This window comes from Sminthopsis crassicaudata, chromosome 2, assembly GCF_048593235.1.
Source record: "Sminthopsis crassicaudata isolate SCR6 chromosome 2, ASM4859323v1, whole genome shotgun sequence".
In the NCBI taxonomy this organism is placed as follows: domain Eukaryota; kingdom Metazoa; phylum Chordata; class Mammalia; order Dasyuromorphia; family Dasyuridae; genus Sminthopsis; species Sminthopsis crassicaudata.
The window spans coordinates 338,971,032-338,989,977 of NC_133618.1; the positions used below are offsets into that span (position 1 = coordinate 338,971,032).

The 18,946-nt window shown below is 31.7% G+C and overlaps 1 protein-coding gene across 4 annotated transcripts in view; it reads right to left on the reverse strand.

The window, feature by feature from the left end:
- The window catches only part of FERMT2 (FERM domain containing kindlin 2), a 107,577-nt gene that overhangs the window by 23,346 nt on the left and 65,285 nt on the right, over positions 1–18,946 (reverse strand). For 2 of the 4 annotated variants that reach the window (XM_074290560.1, XM_074290559.1), the window contains exons 5-10: positions 18,477–18,509; positions 17,942–18,167; positions 17,738–17,840; positions 11,161–11,268; positions 9,686–9,820; positions 5,114–5,163 (exon numbers count right to left, since the gene is read on the reverse strand). In XM_074290560.1, the coding sequence (XP_074146661.1) occupies positions 5,114–5,163; positions 9,686–9,820; positions 11,161–11,268; positions 17,738–17,840; positions 17,942–18,167; positions 18,477–18,509 (655 nt within the window). The remainder of the gene's footprint in view (positions 1–5,113; positions 5,164–9,685; positions 9,821–11,160; positions 11,269–17,737; positions 17,841–17,941; positions 18,168–18,476; positions 18,510–18,946) is intronic. The other 2 variants (XM_074290563.1, XM_074290561.1) reach the window with 1 other exon arrangement.

The following is an 18,946-nucleotide window of genomic DNA, read 5'->3' on the forward strand; positions in this document are numbered from 1 at the left end:
TATAAAAATTATCAGTTTAATAAAAAAGCAAATTCTGCCAGACAAATTTTATTTAAAAAGACACTGACAAATGTTATTTGTTTTCTAAGCTATCTTAGAACAAACTATAACTCTATAGAAAAACTACTTCTTAAAGTTCTAGGAATAAACATATTTTACTTTTTTTTTTTTTAAAGCAAAATTCACAAGGAATGAACAGGAACTTGAGTGGAAATGTTTACCAAAAACCAAATAATATTTTCCTAAATTGAGTGAATATCCATCAGTTGGGTAATGACTGAATAAGTTATGATATATAAATACAATGGAATATTATTGTTCTAAAAGAAATGATCAGCAGGCTGATTTCAGAAAAGCCTGGAAAGACTTACATGAACTGATGCTGAGTGAAGTAAGGAGAACTAAAAGAACAATGTATACAATAAAAACCTATGTTGATCAACTATAATCGATTTAGCTCTTTTCAACAATGAAGTGATCCAAGACAATTTTAATAGATTTGTGAAGGCAAGTGCCAGCCACATTCAGAGAGAGAACTATGTACATAAAATGTCACTCAGAGCACAGTATTTGTACTTTTTTTTGTTACTTGTTCCCCCCACTTCTTTCTTGTGTTTTTTTTTCCCCCTTTTGATCTGATTTTGATTTTTGTGCAGCATGACGAATATTTAGGAAATATGTTTAGAAGTGCACATTTAACCTATATCTGATTGTTTGTTGTCTTGGGGAGGATGGAGGCAAGGGTAGGAGAGAGAGAAAAATTTGGAACACAAGGTTTTGCAAAGGTGAATGTTAAAAACTATCTTCGTATGTATTTGGAAAAATAAAATTCTATTATTAAATAAATGTTTTCCTAAAGCAAGAATCAATTTAAAGGATGATAAAAACAATAGTGAACATTTATACTATGGTATATTTGATGGGTACAAAGCATTTTATATATATTCTTTTCTGATCTAACAATCTTGTGAAGTTATAACTAAAGGTATACCTCCATTTTGCAGAGAAGGAAAAGAAAAGCTCAGAGAAGTTAAATGGTTTGCATTTGATCACAAAATTAGAAAATATTGAAGGCGAGATTTTAATATATGTCTTCTCTGGGTTTTGAGTCTAACACTCTTTCCATTACACTATAAATTCTGGCTGGAAGAATTTTATAATGAAAAGAGGTAAATGATTGCAATAATAATCCAGATAATTTCAAACTTAAATCCCTGAAGGACAATAACAATTTCTAGATATGGACTTCCTACCATACTAAACTTCATAAAGATTATTCCTTTATTAAGAAATTTGATTATTTAACTGCAAAATAAACCTCCAGTGATTAATTTTCTTTAAATTTATAGAAGATAACTATATTCTTATATTATTAAAAAGTATCTAGGTTATTTAGTTCAAGAACAAGATGCTAATACAGCCAAAGTCATAAGCTAAGATACCGAATGAACAAATTATGGTTAAAGAATAGTCTTCCTGTGATTCTTTTCAACAATGAGATGATTGAGGCCATTTCCAATGATCTTGTAATGAAGAGAACCATCTACATACAGAAAAAAGACTGTGGGAACTGAGTGTGGATCACAACATATATTTTCACTCTTTCTGTTGTTTGTATTTTGTTTTCTTTCTCATTTTTTCCCCTTTTTGATCTGATTTTTCTTGTGCAGCACGATAAATGTATAAATAAATATACATATATTGGATTTAACATATGTATATATATATGTATAGAAACAGATATAGATAGATAATTTTTAACATGTTTAATAACAAAGATTAGATTACTTTCCTTGTAGGGGAGAGGGTGGAGGGAAAATTTTGGAACACGAGATTTTGCAAGGGTCAACATATTTTGAAAATAAAAGAAATGGTAAAAAGAAAAAAAAAAAAAAAGGAAAATCAGGCAAAAATAAAAAAATCACAAATCTGTGGGAAGAAGTAATTGAACCTCTACCAGCTGTTCTCTTATGAAGTCTTTTATTCTCTCGGCTGACTCATTTCAGTCCCTAGGCACATGCTTCTAACATAGCTATTTCATGAAGAGGATGGGGGACAGGATACCCTGTAATATTGCTGAAAGGATGGTAGTCTGGTCTGAGAAGTCTTTGTCCTTGGATCACTCTTATAGCTCTTTATTTAGTTCTTTGCTATATTCAGTAATTATGACCAGTGCTTTTTGTCCTGTCTTATCTCTATTTTCCTGACTCCCAGGTTCTACAATCTTTGCTCTTGCTTTGGAGCAAAAGTCTTAAGGACTTCACTTTGTTGGGAAGAGAGGTCTCCCCAGGAAATTACTGAGGAGTTAATTTGCCTAAAATTGCTCATATCATATGGAAATATGGGGTTACCATAGGTCAGCTTCCCAGCATAAAGTATATGTGTATATGGGAAGAAGTGAAAGGGGATTTGTAGTGCCCCAAGGACTTCTATCTTCCCTTGTCACAGGGACCAACTTGCAGATAACCAAGGAGTAAATTTCAAAAGATTCGATCTTGAAGAGCTTCAACTTTGGGGACTGCAGGTCAATCTAGGTCTGCATATAACCTGATGAGTTAGTCTTCAGTAATTTATTTTTTTTCCTGAAAGAAATACCTCCTTCCTTTCTAACCATACTACTTTGAGACTTCTCCACTATGTATTCTTTCCCCAGTTTTCCATCCTCCAAATTATTCCTACCCTCCCTCCAGTTTTTTTGGCTTTCTTTTGAGCTTTATCTTCCCCTATTAGATGGTAGATTCTTTTAAGATGATATGTTTCTTAGTTGAGATTTTTTTATATTAAGGTTTCCTAACTATTTGGGAGTCATGGAGCCCCTCTGGCAGTCTCATGAAACTTATGAACTCTTTTTCAAGAATAACATTTGTTATCTATGTCCAATTAAAGGCAATTTAAGTTAGAGTTTGTGAAAATAAAGATGTAAGATTTTTTTCCTATCCAAATTCATGGACTTCATGAAATCTATGTTTCCAAAATTTGAGTCAATCCTCTCAAGCCCTGCTGCTGTTTTATCAACTAAGTTTATATAGTATTCTTCAATATTTTTGTAACTGAGGCAAAAGGAAGGCCCAAAAAGAGGGAAAGAGATCGTGTAATAGCTGGTTGAGAGAACAGTCAGACTACACCACATTTATTGATTAAATTCACCTTATTATTTTGGCACAGGTCATGGCACCCCAAAACAAGAGCAAAGATCACTGACCACAGATCACCCACCATAACAGATAAAAAAATAATGAAATTCTGAAATGAAAGAATTACTAACATATGATATAAAGGCAAGATGTGAACATATGCTATTGGAAAAATGACACTGGTAGACTTGCTTAATGCAGGGTTGCCACAAATCTTCAATTTGTAAAAATAAGAACAAACAAAAAACCCACCCTACAATATCTGCAAAGCACATTAAAATGAAAAACAATAAAACAAGTTTATTCCTCTACTGTGGAAAAGGGGGCTAGCCTTTTATACTTCTATAACCTACTATTATCTATAGGACAGGCTGAACCTAACTGAAACAATAAGGAACCCTGAGAGAGAGACAGAATAAGCATTTGCCAGAAAATTCACTGTCAGGGAATGTCAATTTCACTCCAATTGTTTCTAACCCTGCCAGGATTCATGAACTCTTGCTGCAGGCCAACATCCTGGAAAGTAACCTTTATGGGATTTACTACTTCTGCAAGTGCTGATACTATAATTTCCTCAAAACTGCTACTGAAAGCTACTGAAGAAACTGCCTTACTAATAGTTTTGCTGTTGCATCCTAAAGTATATTTTCACCTGAATTACAGTTGAAATCTTCTTTATGTGTTGTCTCCTACATTAGAATGAGTTCCTTGAAAGCTGGAATTTTTTCCACCTTTTCATTTGTATCCTCAATATTTAGTACAATATGCTGGCATGCTTAAGAAATGTTTCTTTTTCATTCATGTAGTTTAATTTGGCTATATGTCAAGTATATACTTATTTTCCTCTCTGCTACTTTACTGTTTTCTGAGGCAATGCTATTACTAATATACTACAATCCTTTCTAGTCACAATTTAACATTTTTCTTTAGTTTGTACCCTATAATAATTCTCCTTTTGTCTGCCACTTTTCTCTAATTGGCAAGATAATCAAGAACTTGCTGGTTCAGACAACATTTGTACTGTTTTGGTGTATGAGTAGCATTGGAATGATTGTTCAAACTTTCACAAAATAAATTAAATAAATTTGATAATTTATTTAAGAAATGGTAATAAAAATAAGTATTTTCACCTTTTACATTTTTGAGCATCAACAATGTGTTTCTTTAAATAGGGCAGATAGATCTTAAAATGTTGCAATTCATAATTTTTTTCATCTTTATTCCTTTCTTGGAATTTGCAACTGATTCTGACCTTTGCTCTTACTAGTTATAAGTAACTGTTATATAACTTACCAATTTCCTATTTCCTGTGAGTTAAGAAAGTAAATTTTACCCTTCATAATGATGTTTAGTCTTTGCCACATCTAACACCTGCTGGTGTTCTTCCTGAATACAACTGGTGATGATGAGGTCTTCAATATTCTTCCTCTGTGGCTGTCAGTTCCATTGGCAGCAAGATTTTAAAATATTGATATTGTTTATTTTATCTAGTAGTATATATGCTAGTTATTCATTGCATAAATATCTTGCATTTAAGTACCAACAATTAAGTTATTGTTTACAATCTGAAAATTCTATGATTCATGACCATTTGCTCTCATTTCTGCCATTCTGCCACTGTCACTAAAAAAAGTAGAAGGGAACTCTTGCAGTTTTTTGTTTGCTTCGTGAGTTGTCAAGCAAAAGAATTCATTAATCAATCACTGGTAATGAGTAACTCCTTAGTACCACCTAACACAATAAAAGGTTTCCAATTCTGCTCGGTGGAAAGTTCTTTTACCAATGAAATGATATATCACTGATGCATCAGCAATTTGATAAGTAATATGATTTGCATCAGCAATTTGATAAGTAATATGATTTAAAAGTTATAATTAAGAGCATTTTTCTTTTTCCTTATTTCAACAATTATTTTACAGATGTACTGTCAGCAAAACAATAGATTAATCTCAAAAACAAAGCAAAACAATTTTACTTACTTGAAAACTTTAATATAATCAGCCAATTCAGGAATGGAAGTGATGTCTCCCTAAAAAGAAAAATTAAAACAGCTTTGTATAAGTTTGAAATTTAGTTATAGTTTTCTGGCTTCTAAAACAATATTGCATCTGATACAAGAATTATCTCAGACACAGAATTTCATACAAGCTTAAGTGCATTATAAGATTCTGAAGATACAATGAAATGGGGTTTTTCCATGAACTGCATTACTTTAAATGTTAAGATTCCTTTCTAAAACAGAAAAAAAGGGAAGTTAACAGCGAAAATTTCATGGATTGGTTATTTCCATGATACAAAGTAATATAAGAGTATTTCAAAACTTTAAAATTTTAAACTGAATTTGAATTTTTATATTAACAAATCAACATATAAGCATTTATTAAATATTTATGATTTGATAGACACTGTGTTATGGGTCCTAAAAAGATCCAAAAAGAGTAAAGTGAAAAAGTCACATACCTCATGGAGTATATTCTACACAGGAGATGAATAATCAGATCACTTGGGAGAATAGACACATATTTTAAACTAAAAGCTTAATTTTTTTTTAAAAATAGTTTTTATTTACCATATATATATGCATGGGTAATTTTTCAGCATTGACAATTGCCAAACGTTTTGTTCTAATTTTTCCCCTCCTTCTCCCTGCCCCAAATGGCAGGTTGACCAATACATGTTAAATATGTTAAAGTATAAATTACATACAATATATGTATACATGTTCAAATAGTTGTTTTGCTGTACAAAAAGAATCGGACTTTGAAATAATGTACAATTAGCCCGTGAAGGAAATCAAATAGAGGGATTGGGAATTCTATGAGGTGGTTCATAGTCATCTCCCAGAGTTCAGTTCATTACTTAAAAGCTTAATTCTTAATTAGTGTTTTCTAAGTGTCTAAAACTGCAAGCTGACATAATCCTTAAAGTTTTCTCATTTAATTAATTTTATTTTCTTACAGTGGTTAAGATCTACAGCTCTTTCAATTGGGTGAAATGAAGTTTTTGCCTGCAAAAATTAAGTTTGATTCAAAGGATATTCAATTTATGAGTAAGTGTGTTAAACATGTTGGAAACATGCAGAAATAATAAGACTTTTGGAACATTCCATATCAGCAAGGTATCCTCTATGAGCATACCTTTCCTTCTTCCTTGCCTAAAGAATTTAAGCTGCCCATGATTTAAGAGAATAGGACTTTTAAAAAATTAAGATTTTTGGGACAAGTAATTAAAAATCAAGTCTAAAGGATTTGACTAAGATCTGCCCAGGAAGATTAATTCTAAAGTTCCTGTTAATAATAACAACTAGAGCTAAACCATAAGAATTTATTTATGAAAATGGAAGAGCTTAGATGGCATTTCAAGATCAGTCACAAGACATTGTAGCAGGATTATCCTTATGGATCCCAAAATGAATGATCAATGCAGATAATGCAATGAAACAGTAAACACTATGCTAAATTTATGCTGCAAAAATGTAATACTTTGCAAAACCCAGATTGCCTGACTAGAATCTTTCATGGGGTTGACACTACAAATCCTTGTACTACAGTTACCAATATCTTACTTGCTGAATCTATTGGACTCTTTTCAATTTTAATTCTTTAATCAATTAATAAATATTTATTGAGCATCTGGATACAATATGAGGCAAAATATAGTCTCTACCCATAGGAAGCCTACAATCTAAAGGAGAAAATATGCAAAGAAATATATACATATAAAGTAAGCTATATAGGTTAAATAGGAAATAATTAATGGAGAAAGGTATTAGAATTAAGAAAGATTAGGGAAGGTATGAAATCAAAAACTAGATTTTGATTAAGATTTAAAATAAGCCAGGGAAGCAGTAGGAAGAGCTGAGGAGAGGAAGGGTTCCAATTATAGAGGAGAGCCAAAGAAAAATTCAGGAGACAAGAGATGGAGTATCTTGTTTGTAGAAAAGCCAGGAGGCCAGAATTACTGGATCAAAGACTGGAGAGTTAAGGAACAATTATGTGAGACAATGGATAAAGTGTCAGGCCTGGAGTCAAGAAAATTCATCTTCCTGAATTCAAATCCAGCCTCAAGACATTTTACTACCTGTGTAATCCTGGGCAAGTCACTTAACAGTTTCCTCATTTGTAAAACAAGATAGAGAAGAAAATGGTGAATCATTCCAGTATCTTTGCCAAGAAAACCCCAAATAGAGAGTCACAAAGAGTCATATATGTGCAAAACAACAGAACAACAAAAGGGATGTAAGGAAACAGGAAAGGTAGAAATGAAGGTTATGAAGAAATGTGAATACTAAACAGAGCATTATTTTGTATTCGATTCTAGAGGACAGGGAGTCACTTAAGTTTACTGAATGAAAGTGGGGGTAAGAGAGCAAAATGATCAGACCTGTGTTTTAGAAAAATCATTTTGGTGTCTGAATGGAAAATGGATTAGAGTGGAAAAAGACTTACAGCAGGCAGATCTACCAGCAGGTATTACAACAGATAAGTATGAGATGATGAACTAGAAGCAGTGTCAGATGAAAGAAATGAAGGGGGAGAGGGGAGATATTTGAGAACTGGGAGAATGGTGCTGTCTTTTACTATAATAATGAAGGTAGAGGAGGAGAAAAGTTTAGAGGAAAAGATATTTAGTTCCATTTTGGACAGTCTGACTTCAAGCTGTTTATTAAACATCCAATTTGAAATGTCAAAAGGCAGTTAGAAATGCAAGATTAGAAGTCAACAGATTTTGGGGTATGATAGGTAGGTAGATTTGAGAATTACCAGCAGAAAGACAATAATTAAACCTATGGGAGCTAATGAGACCCCAAAATATGGATGACATAAAGAAGAGAACCCAGAACAAAATCCTGAAGATGTAACCTGGAAGAAGATATGGCAAAGGAGACAGAGAAGGAATAGTAAGATAGGTAGGAGAAGAAGCAAGAATAGCATCCTAAAAACTTAGAAAGAGTAGCAAAGTAAGAATGATCAATCAAGAAAAATGGCCTCAATTTTTTCAGCAAAATATGAAATAAGGTGCTTAGCAGAGAGACCGGTGAAAGGGAAGCCATAGCAAATTTGAAAAGAAATGAAAATATATGGAAGAATTGCTGTGAAAAACAAGATAGTGAATTAAGAAAGGAGGGATAGTAGGATTACCTAAGAATTAAGAATTGCCGAATTGAGGGCAACAAAAACTTATAGTGGACCTGTAAACATTTGTATGATTTCTTTTCCTATTTTTACCCAGAAGTTTATGTGCAAGAGTAAAATAAGGCTGAGGCATAGCTGGGCATAATCAATGATATAAGGGGAATGGGGACTCAAGAGAAGAGAATGGCATAAAGTTGAACTGGTTCATCAAGGAATCAAGCTGGGAGAAAAAGGATAAAATGACTTGTTCAGGGGAGCCGGCTTAAGAGAGAAGAGAAGAGGACAAGGAAAATAAAGAGAAAGGTTTTAAAAAGAGAGAGAGCCAAGTAAAAAGCCAACAGATAATGGTCAGATAAGGGATTTCAGAATTCTTGAATGTGGAGGTGGTATATATTTATGGGTGATGGGAAGCAATTTCCCTCCTATCTCCTCAGTGTTCCAAAGAACATCTAAAATAAAAGAATGGCAAGACTTGGAAAGAGTTTTAAAATATTTTTAATAGATATGGCCATACCTGATACTCACAATCTCTGATCTACCTGCAGTGGAAAGCTTTCAAACTGAAAAAGCACTAAATGTACATATTATGCCAATCATATTATCAGCACTGTGCTTTCAGTCAGCTTATAGAAAATGGATTTTCATAATTTTATTGGGTTATAAAGAGCAAGTAACTTTTTTTCCTACTTGCTACATAGTGAAAAACAAATTAAACATAAAAAAACAAGATAGCAACTTTTCTCAGTAGCACGTTTGTCTGAACTTCACTGAAATAAGTTGAGAAGAATCAGATGATAATAATAACAGCAATTATTTAGCACTATAAAGTTGCAAAGTGCTTTATATGTTATTTCTTTTTCATTTGATCTCACTGCCAACTTGTGAAGTTGTATTATGATCTCTAGTTTATAAATGAATTTATTAAGGTTTGGAAAAGGTAAGGAATATCCCTGGCCACATATCTAGTAAGAACTCTAATTAGTGTGATGACTAACCATGATTCTGGAAAACCAATGATGAAGCATGCTACTCCATTCTTAAGAGAAAGGTGATGGTCTCAAGATGGGGCATACATTTTTGAATATAACTAAAGGTTTTACCTCACTTGATAATACATTTGTGGATTGTGGAGTTCATTTCTATTTAAAATTGGCATGGTGGAAATTTAAGAGAAAAAATAAATTGGAAAAAAAAAAAACCAAAACAATCCAATAAGAAAAATCATCAAAGGTATCAAAGGTAGAAATCAAATCTTATCCTCTCCTTAGTCAAATGCTAGTGCTTTTTCTCTTAATCAAGACTGTATCACAAACACATATAAGCATAAAATACAGCAAAGTTCTACAGAAAAAAAGCACAGCGCTGTGTATTCATAATCAATTTTACACTGTTCAAGTAAGCAAAATTCACACATACCAGAATAGTTGATGTTTTGCCTCCTTCCAAAGTGATCTCCAAGTCAGACAGGGCAGCATCTACTTCATCAACTTCTTTTTCACTGTTGTTCAAATGATTTTCTGATGACATGATTGACAGCTTATTGATATGATACTAAGAAAAAAAATTATATATATTATAATTTCCTTAATACTTAAAAAATAATCAAAATAATCCCACTATACATATCATGTGTTTCTGTTTCCAAAATATACAGATGTTTTGTGATTTACAAATTGTTTCTAAATCAGTAGAATTTAAAATCAATTCAGGAATTTTAGGGTCAAGAAAGGAAATTAAAGGACAAATACCCTAAACATATCGTCTATCTGAAAGATTACTGGGAATATTTTTGGGAGGCTTACGGTGTAAATAGAGACAAGCAACTTATAATAGCTAGCATTTATGTAATGCTTTAAAACCTACAAAGCATTTCACAAAGGTGTAAGGAGAGGAGAAAATAGATGAATAACATAGGCTAGTTAAATAGCATATTTTTATATTACTTATTTATATAGTATATAGATATGAAAAATGTTTTATAAATATTATCTCATTTTATCCTCACAACAACCCTAAGGGGTAGGTACTATTATCCCTCTCATTTTACTACTGAGAAAAGGGAGGCAGAAAGAAGTGACAGACTCCCACAATCTGAGCTGAATGTGAATTCAGGTTTTCTTGACTCCAGGTCCAATACTTTATCCCATCAACTACAATCTACATGAGAAGTTTCAAGAAATATAAAAAACTCCAGGAAGAAAATGTAGAATGGAAATAGCCCAATTATTTTACAAAGGATTACCATACTTTAACAATACTTCTTTCAGAAAGGCAAAACCTCCTGCCTTGATTCACTTTTAATTCAATATAGAAAACATTGTTATCAAATGAGATTTTTCTTAGGATATTATCAACTAGATGCAAAAATGGTCATTTCCCTACAAACAAAAGTGTGAAAATTATTTTAAAATTGGGGGAGATATTTCATATGCAAATCAGCACTTTTTTATATCTTTTAAATAACCTCTCCAAGTAAAATGACAAAATGAATAGGTCAATTTATGCATTAAAATGCTCAAATTTCTATTCAGAAATAGGTCATATAGAACCTTATCTTCAGATTCATTAATATCTAATAAAATATTTAAAATGTAGTATTTATGTCACAAAAATGTTATTTTTTACACCATTATCCTACTCAAGACAAATAAAAGGTCAAGTTTAATGACTTTTTAAAAAAATGCTACACATTAAAAAAAAAAGTTTCTTGTTTCTACTTACAATTCTCATAGCAAAAGAAGAGAAACAGACCCAAATATTTAAGATCATTCTTGCAGGTTAAAAAAGTAAATCAAAGTGACCCTGGGCAAGTCACTTAACCCCAGCCTCAGGAAAAAAAAAAAAAAGTAAATCAAAACAAAGGGTAAATATTAGTCATTTCTCTCACCTACCTGTAAGGCTGCAAACATCATCATTTCTTCTTCTGTGCATTCGATTTCTTCTAGGAGAATAGCCCATTTGGACTGTTCATAAAGTTGGTTGATTCTAATTGCATCGTACTGTAGTAAATGAAAATACATTTAATACATTAAATTAAAAAGGTATGCAAGGACTTTATAACTAGAAAACCTAACTTTTAAAAGCCAGTAGGAAGGTCAGATGTGTTTCTTCTGTCTGTTTACTAACTGATAAACTAACTCTTTTGGGGAGAATGTGCTTTCTTTGATTTTTATTCAATATAAACTATTTGAAATGTTAAGAAATAGCCCCAAAGTTTCCTAATACATGCATATGTCCTCCACTTGTCTTTTTGCCAAAAAAAAAAAAAAAAAAAAAAAAAAAGGACTATGACACAAATTGGCTAAAATGTTAGTTTTGTTTTAAAACTTGTTATAGCTTTTGAAATTTTAGCTATATTTTTCCATGAGTTGATCATGACTCTGTGAAGAAATGTGGCTTATGGTAACAGAAGTACAACCAAAAATATTAGCATAATTGTTGACTTCTGGAAACAAATATCAATAGCTTACCACATTAGAATGAAGCAATGAATGGGAATTGATTAATGATTTTTTGAAAAGTCAGTGCAAACTATGAAAATGCAGAGACATAAAACAGGCTCTTGAAACAGCAAACAACAATTAATCAGAATATAGGCTATATTTATCTACACAATTTATTACTAAAGTAATAATAACTTTAAAAGCAATTTCACTTTAGAATCTGAAAAGACACATTTCTGTGTATATATATATATATATATATCTTTATATGTGTATGTAAATTGAATTCTGACAAAAACAACATTGATTTTAATTTAATATAATACTAGGTGCCCCCCAAATTCAGTAAAATTATTTTGTCAGTCACTTTTTAATTTTGAGAATATAAAATACAATATGATGTATACATATATTGGATTTAACATAGACTTTAACATATTTAACATGTATTGGACTACCTGCCATCTAGGGGAGAGGGTGGGGGGAAAGAGGTGAAAAGTTGGAACACAAGGTTTTGCAAAAGTCAATGTTGAAAAATTACCCATGCATATGTTTTGTAAATAAAAAGCTATAAGAAAAAAAATATACAATATGGAATATACAGTATATTATATTGTATTATATAATTACATTTATTATGCTTTTTATTTATGTATTATATATAAGTATATGTTATATATTCTTGTTACATAAGAATATGTAATATGGAAAGCTATAAAATAAAAATTATTACCAACATTGATAAAACTATAAATTATACGTTTTATCCTATTTTTACAAGTACACGTATAATTTATGCAATATCTGAATTGCAGTTTGTATAGGTTATTTTAGGGAAAGAGACTTATAGCAGATAAAATGTGGGCTTTGGAATAGGGAAGATCTTTCTCGTTTAAAATCTGGTTTCTGAAATATATATTGGCTTACTGGACTTTCACTAAGTCTCTTAAATTCTACATTTAAATTTCAATTTCAAAAGGCAGATCTCCAAGACTGAAAATTTCAGAATAGCTACAGTTCTTCATTGGGGAAGAATTTATTCAGCAAGAACTTATTAAACCAATAAAATTACAGGTCTAGTCCACTTTAGTAAAAAAATTGTCCAAAATGAAATCTAGTTGTTTTAAATAGGTAGGGGTAGAGATAATGGGAAGAAGGAGTCTTCCAGAATGACTGGGAAGTACAAAATGAAGATATGCTGGTATGAAATGAATAATAAGTAAATCAGATTCTGATATCTGGCTCTAACTCATATTTTGTTGGAGAAATAAAATGGTAGCATTTGACAGAAGGGATAACTTTCTCAAAATGTGTTTTTTCCCTAGATGAGAGAGGCAAAATAGATTTTTTTGCATTTGCAATACAACTTCAGTATTATAAGTAGTTTCTAGATGACTATAGAAAAATATCTTTATAAAAAGCAGCATTCTGTAATGGTAGGAATTCAAAATTAAATGGACATAAATTTTTTTGATAATTTTTCTTAGCCTATATATAAAAACATGTAATATTAACTTTAAAATTATACATTTCCAAAAAAAAAACTATAACAGAAGCACTATAAATCTAATTATTTGCAAAGAAAAAAATAACATGCCCATATAAACTAAAAGGTAAAAACTTTACTATTAATATTTTGGGGGAAGATTTTGGGAAGATGACAGAGGCCAGAAAAACCCCTCCATTAAATTTCTCCATTAAAAAAAAAAAAATCACACCTCGGAGTGAACATAGGTCAGTGAGGATATGGGGGTAGAAAAGAATTGGTGTCTTCTAGGGACAACCCAAGAAAACCTCTAGGAAAGACCCTAGGGCTGAGCTTTAAGTAGGATGTGAAGCTTAAACACATTGCTGCTTTGTTTTTTGTTTTTGTTTTTGCTAAGGCAATTGGGGTTAAATGACTTGCCTAAGGTCAACACAGCTAGGAAGTGTTAAGTGTCTGAAATCAAACTTGAACTCCGGTCCTCCTGACTTCAGGGCTGATGCTCTATCCACTGTGCCACCTAGCTGCCCCTATATTGCTGCTAACTGGTTCCATGGGAGCCTCAGCCTGCACCACAGAACTTTATCTTCTGAATAGTGCAGAGGTGGAGGTATAATTCTGGGAACACTGAGGGGAACCCCAGCCTCTGTTGAGAAGGAATGCCAGACCTGGCTAGAAACTGTAAAAGCAGTGGGGCAATGATGCTGCTGACTACAGACATTTGCATGAGGGTGGAGTTTTGGCTTGTGGGGTTCCAGATCAGAGGGGAGAGCTGAATGAAGAAAGAGGCATTAATCATCTCTCCCCCATGTCCCACAGTAGAGGTAGTTACTAATAAACTCTCATTCAAAAAAAAAGGAAAGATCAGGCAAAGGAGAAAGAAACCAACCATAGAAACTTAGTATGGCAATAGGAAAGACTGGGGTTCATATTCTGAGGAGGATATTGAAGTAAAAATAATCCTCTCCTATCCCAAAGAGTAACTTTAAATGCTACATACTCAGAAAGAATTTATAAGAGAACTCAAAGGAGAGAGATTGAGGAAAAATTAAAAATAAGAACCATCCAAGAAAAAGATTATGGGGAAAAAAAAAAAGTTAACTAATTAGAAAAAGTGATCCAGAGTCTTAAAAAAGGAAATGAATTTTTCAAAATTAGAATTAGGCTAAAGGAAGTCAGTGAAGCTTTAAGAGATCAAGAAATAAATAAATAAATATGCATATAAAGAATAAAAAAAAAAAACAGAGAATGTAAAATATCTTATGAGAAAAACAACAAATTAAGATAAAACATAAGAATAAATGGACTACCTGAAGACTGATAAAAATAAAAAAGAACCTTGCTACAATAGTAAGAAATAATAAAAAAAATTTTTTTCTAGAAGTTATTGAACATGAGGAGAAAAGTAGAAATGGGAAAAAAAAAAATCCACTGATCACTTCCTTAAAGAGATTCTATAAGAAAAACACATAGGAACATTGTTGCTAAAATTTGAAACCCCCAGATCAGAGTAGATTTAATAAGAAACAAACAAAAACAATTCAAATATAATGACACTTAAGATGGAAGGCCCTAGAATAGTGAAAATCAAAATAATTAGGCCCGTGGCCAAAAATATCATATCTAACAAAACTAAGCATAATTAATAAATGAAAAAAAAATTGACATTCAATAATTTTGGGGATTTTGGGGATTTGTCTCAACCAAACCTTAATTACATTGAAAATTTAATATAAGAGCCAACTTCAAAGACTAATTTTAAGAACTCCACAAGGACAACTTATGTTTCAAACATGAAAAGGTATACTAATATGTGTCAGAGTGACATCAATAATTGGGTACAAAGATTGGGACAGAGCTAAGTATGATTTTACTCTAAAAAGCAAAATCAATTAGGAAAAGATAAAATAGTCATTATGCTATACAAACAAGATGGAAGAATAAAGAACCACCACAGAGGCATTAGAAGGGAGAGGACTGCTATCTACTCACATCAAGAACGAGTTAAATAGGGAACAACATACACACACACACACACACACACACACACACACACAAACATGAAGGATACAGCACCTTTCAAAATCTGTAAAGGAATAAGAGGGGAGGAAATATAATAAGGTAGTGAGTATAGATTTATGGCTGTGGGACAAGATAAGGAGATTAAAGAGAAACAGAAAAAGAGGCAGAGAAAAGGTGAAATGAGAAGATAAGGGAGTGATCCATGGGTGGGGAAAAGGTTAAGTCACAGCAAGGCAAGTTAAAGAGTAGAACTAAAGTAATAGAATTAGCAGAGATAGGAAGTAAGAAATATATACAAAGAACAAGGATCAGGATAGAATTTATTAGGAAAAAAAAAAGTAGGGCTAGTAATCATTCTTCTCAGTCAAAAATCACACTTAAAGATCCAATCAAGAGAGAAATCTACAGTTTATGCAGCCATAATAATACCGTTTTAGATGCATGTCTATGTGTAAATGTATATGTATGCATATGTGCGTACATGTGTGTGTGTATACACACACACACACACACACACACACATATATATATATATATATATATATATATATATGAATATATTAGTGCTTAACTATATAACCTATAAAATGAGAGAGATAAAATGGAAAAAAAAGAATAAAGTAGAATGTGGACAGCAGAGAACAAAAAAATAACCTACAAGAAAGCAAAGATGGGATAATCATGAATGTAATCCCTTCTATTTATGTATGCTTTCTTGAAAGGGAAATTTATTCTTACCTATTTTGAATCCTCCCTGATGTTCTGTTGATACATGACAATGTTTATTTTTTCTTTTTTCTTTCTTTTTCTATTTTAATTTTTTTTCAAAAAAAGTATTTTGTAAGTTAACCCTCAATAAATAGTCTAAGAATATGAACAAAGTAATCAATATGCATAATGAATACAATGTAAATAGAAATAAAAATAGTACATTCAAAAATAGCTTTTACAAACAAATCATAGTGAAGTTTTAGGTAAGGAGCAGCTTTAGGCTATGTACTTGTTAGCAAGGTACAACCTATGGATCTTAAGACTTTGGAACTCAGTTGAAGTTTCTAACCTAATATGAAAATTGGCAGGAGAATAATCAGAGTACGAATCCAGATCAAAGAGAAGCTACTATTCTGTCACTACTGTTCTGTCATTGTTAGTGGCTGAGTCTATTAGCCTACTCAAACTTCAACAGAGAAAAGCTCATTGGCCAAAGCCCAGACCAAAACTCAGGTAAAGAACTCATAGGGCTCAGACCAGGGAATAGGAAATAGATTTTTCCCTACATCAGACCACATTAAGAGCACTAAAAGCTAGTGCTAGCTAGTCCCTAAAAACCTGGAATAATCAATATCCCAAGAAAGCAGCAGAATGATCACCCTAAATATTCCCTTGAGAAGTACCACAAAGTCTGGCACTAACAAAATCCAAAATCAAAAGTAGACTGGAAGAATGAACAAACAAAAAATAGAATTTCACCATAAAAAGCATCTACAAAATAAAGCCTTAAAAAAAAAAAAAAAAGTTGTGTTTGGACATAAATTCAACTAGAAGGAATATTTATTATTGTTTCATAGGAAATGATGAGCAGGTTGATTTCAGAAAAGCCTGGAAAAGACTTACATGAACTGATGCTAACTACAGTGAGCTGAATTAAGTAGAACCATTGTACACAGTAACAAGATAATGTGAAGATCAAATGTGATGGATATGATTCTTTTCAACAATGCAGGGATTCAAAGCAATTCCAACAGACTTGGGAAAGTACCATATTTTAACTTTTTTGGTCTTTTTTCCTTTCTCATGATTTTTCACTTTTGGTCTGATTTTTCCTGTACAATATGACAAACATAAAAATATGTTTAAAAGAATTACACATATTTTATCTATACTACTTTACCCTAAATATGCTTATTGCTTAAGTACACTCTTACAACATAACTACCTTGAGAAAAGCTGAAATTGTTTAACAGTTATAGTCTTTATTCACTTGGTTATTACATCCTAGGTGAATATCTTTCTGTGTTCAAAAATACTGAACCTAAAGTTTTTAAAACAATCCTTTGCATATATCACAAGCTTGTATTGCAAAACTGTAAAACTTTGTTTTTGTTTGTTTTTCTTTAAAGAAAAAAAAAAAAGGTTGACCAAGAGTCAGTGATCAGGATTACATTCCCTATCCATCACTCATACTGGACATGCCAGACATCACTCCCATTTTGTTCACTCCCATAGTGTGCACAGCAGGTATTGCCAGACTTTGTTAGTTTTGCTGAATTTTATTCCTCTTTGTTTTTCCTTACAATGAATAGCTCTCTGGAAGGGATGACAGTAGATAAATATGAATTAGTAAATGGAGATGAAGTAAAATAAACTATACCTATACAATTTTTATAAAAGTGTTTTGTGTAAATATTTTTACTTTTTAAAATTTATTGAAGTGCAGATCAAGATTTGATTTGTAAAATCTTTCTGGTACTACAATAATCACATAAAATGGCTCTTCCCCTTCAAAAAAATTCTGAATACCTTGGGATTCAAATCAAAAAAGCTGTAATACTTGAACCGGAGTAGTAAGGCTTCATTTTCCTTCACATCTTGTTCCATGAGAGATCTTGATGAATCTAGCCATCTATAAGTTAACAAAAAAGGCATGAAAAGTCAGAATTATTAAAACATGGTAATTCCTATGCAAGGAAAATCTTATCATTTACATATGGTTTCAAAACTTACCCTTGATTTATTTTTGCCTTATCAAGAAGAGCTTGTGGTTTGAACATTTTTGCCAAGATTTCTGGTGATGTGATTGGCTGACTGACAGCAAGTATACCAGGATTGCCTTCTGATAAAGCACTATCACCAAACCAAGCTGAAGTTGGTGACAAAGGGCTTCCATCATGAGCATCATAAGTTGGAGTCATTGTCTTACTATAGAGTCCTGGGCTTGAATATATGCTTCCTAATAACAGAAAATAAATCATAAGTGGTAGGTACAGAATTTAACTTTTAACATCAATTATTCACAAGTATTTACAGAATAATAACATTTTCCCCGCAAAGTCAAAGTATTTTACCATTCTTAAGAAATTTACTTTAATTATACTTACTTATAAATTATGTAAATGTTGGAAACCTTAAAAACAAAGATAAGTTATGGGGAATTATAACAAGAACTTCAGTTTTAAAAGTATCAGAAGGGAAGGTATATCAAGAGGATAGCCATAGTTAACAGAGGCCAAGGAGATTTACAGTAGTTAGTTAGGCTCACCTTTCAGAGGGCCGATGTAAAGAACATCAGGGCCTACAGGAAAGGAAAGAAAGGAATTCAGAAAGCAAAGAAAAGAGAGGACAGAATTATCCAGTGATAAAGAAAGTGAAAGAACAATCATAAAAATATTATACAAATACTGAACAACTTTTATCCAATAGCAAACAAAATTCAAATTTATCAGTTGGGTTTAAGACCAAATAAAAGGTAATCACAAAGCTACAATAAGTCAAAAAGATTTTATCAGATTTAAAGTTGTATTCCAAATCAGTTTTTTTCAAGAAAGGTGTTTTCCAATATTAATCTTCTAAGGTAATTATCCAATATTAATCTTCTAAGGTAAACATATATCCATACATAACCTAATAAATTTATATAAATTAAGGGATTATTTTGCATTAACTTATTTTTAAGTAGGTAAAACATGTTTAATCAGAAACATAATTAAAATTAAAATGTAGTTAAAATAA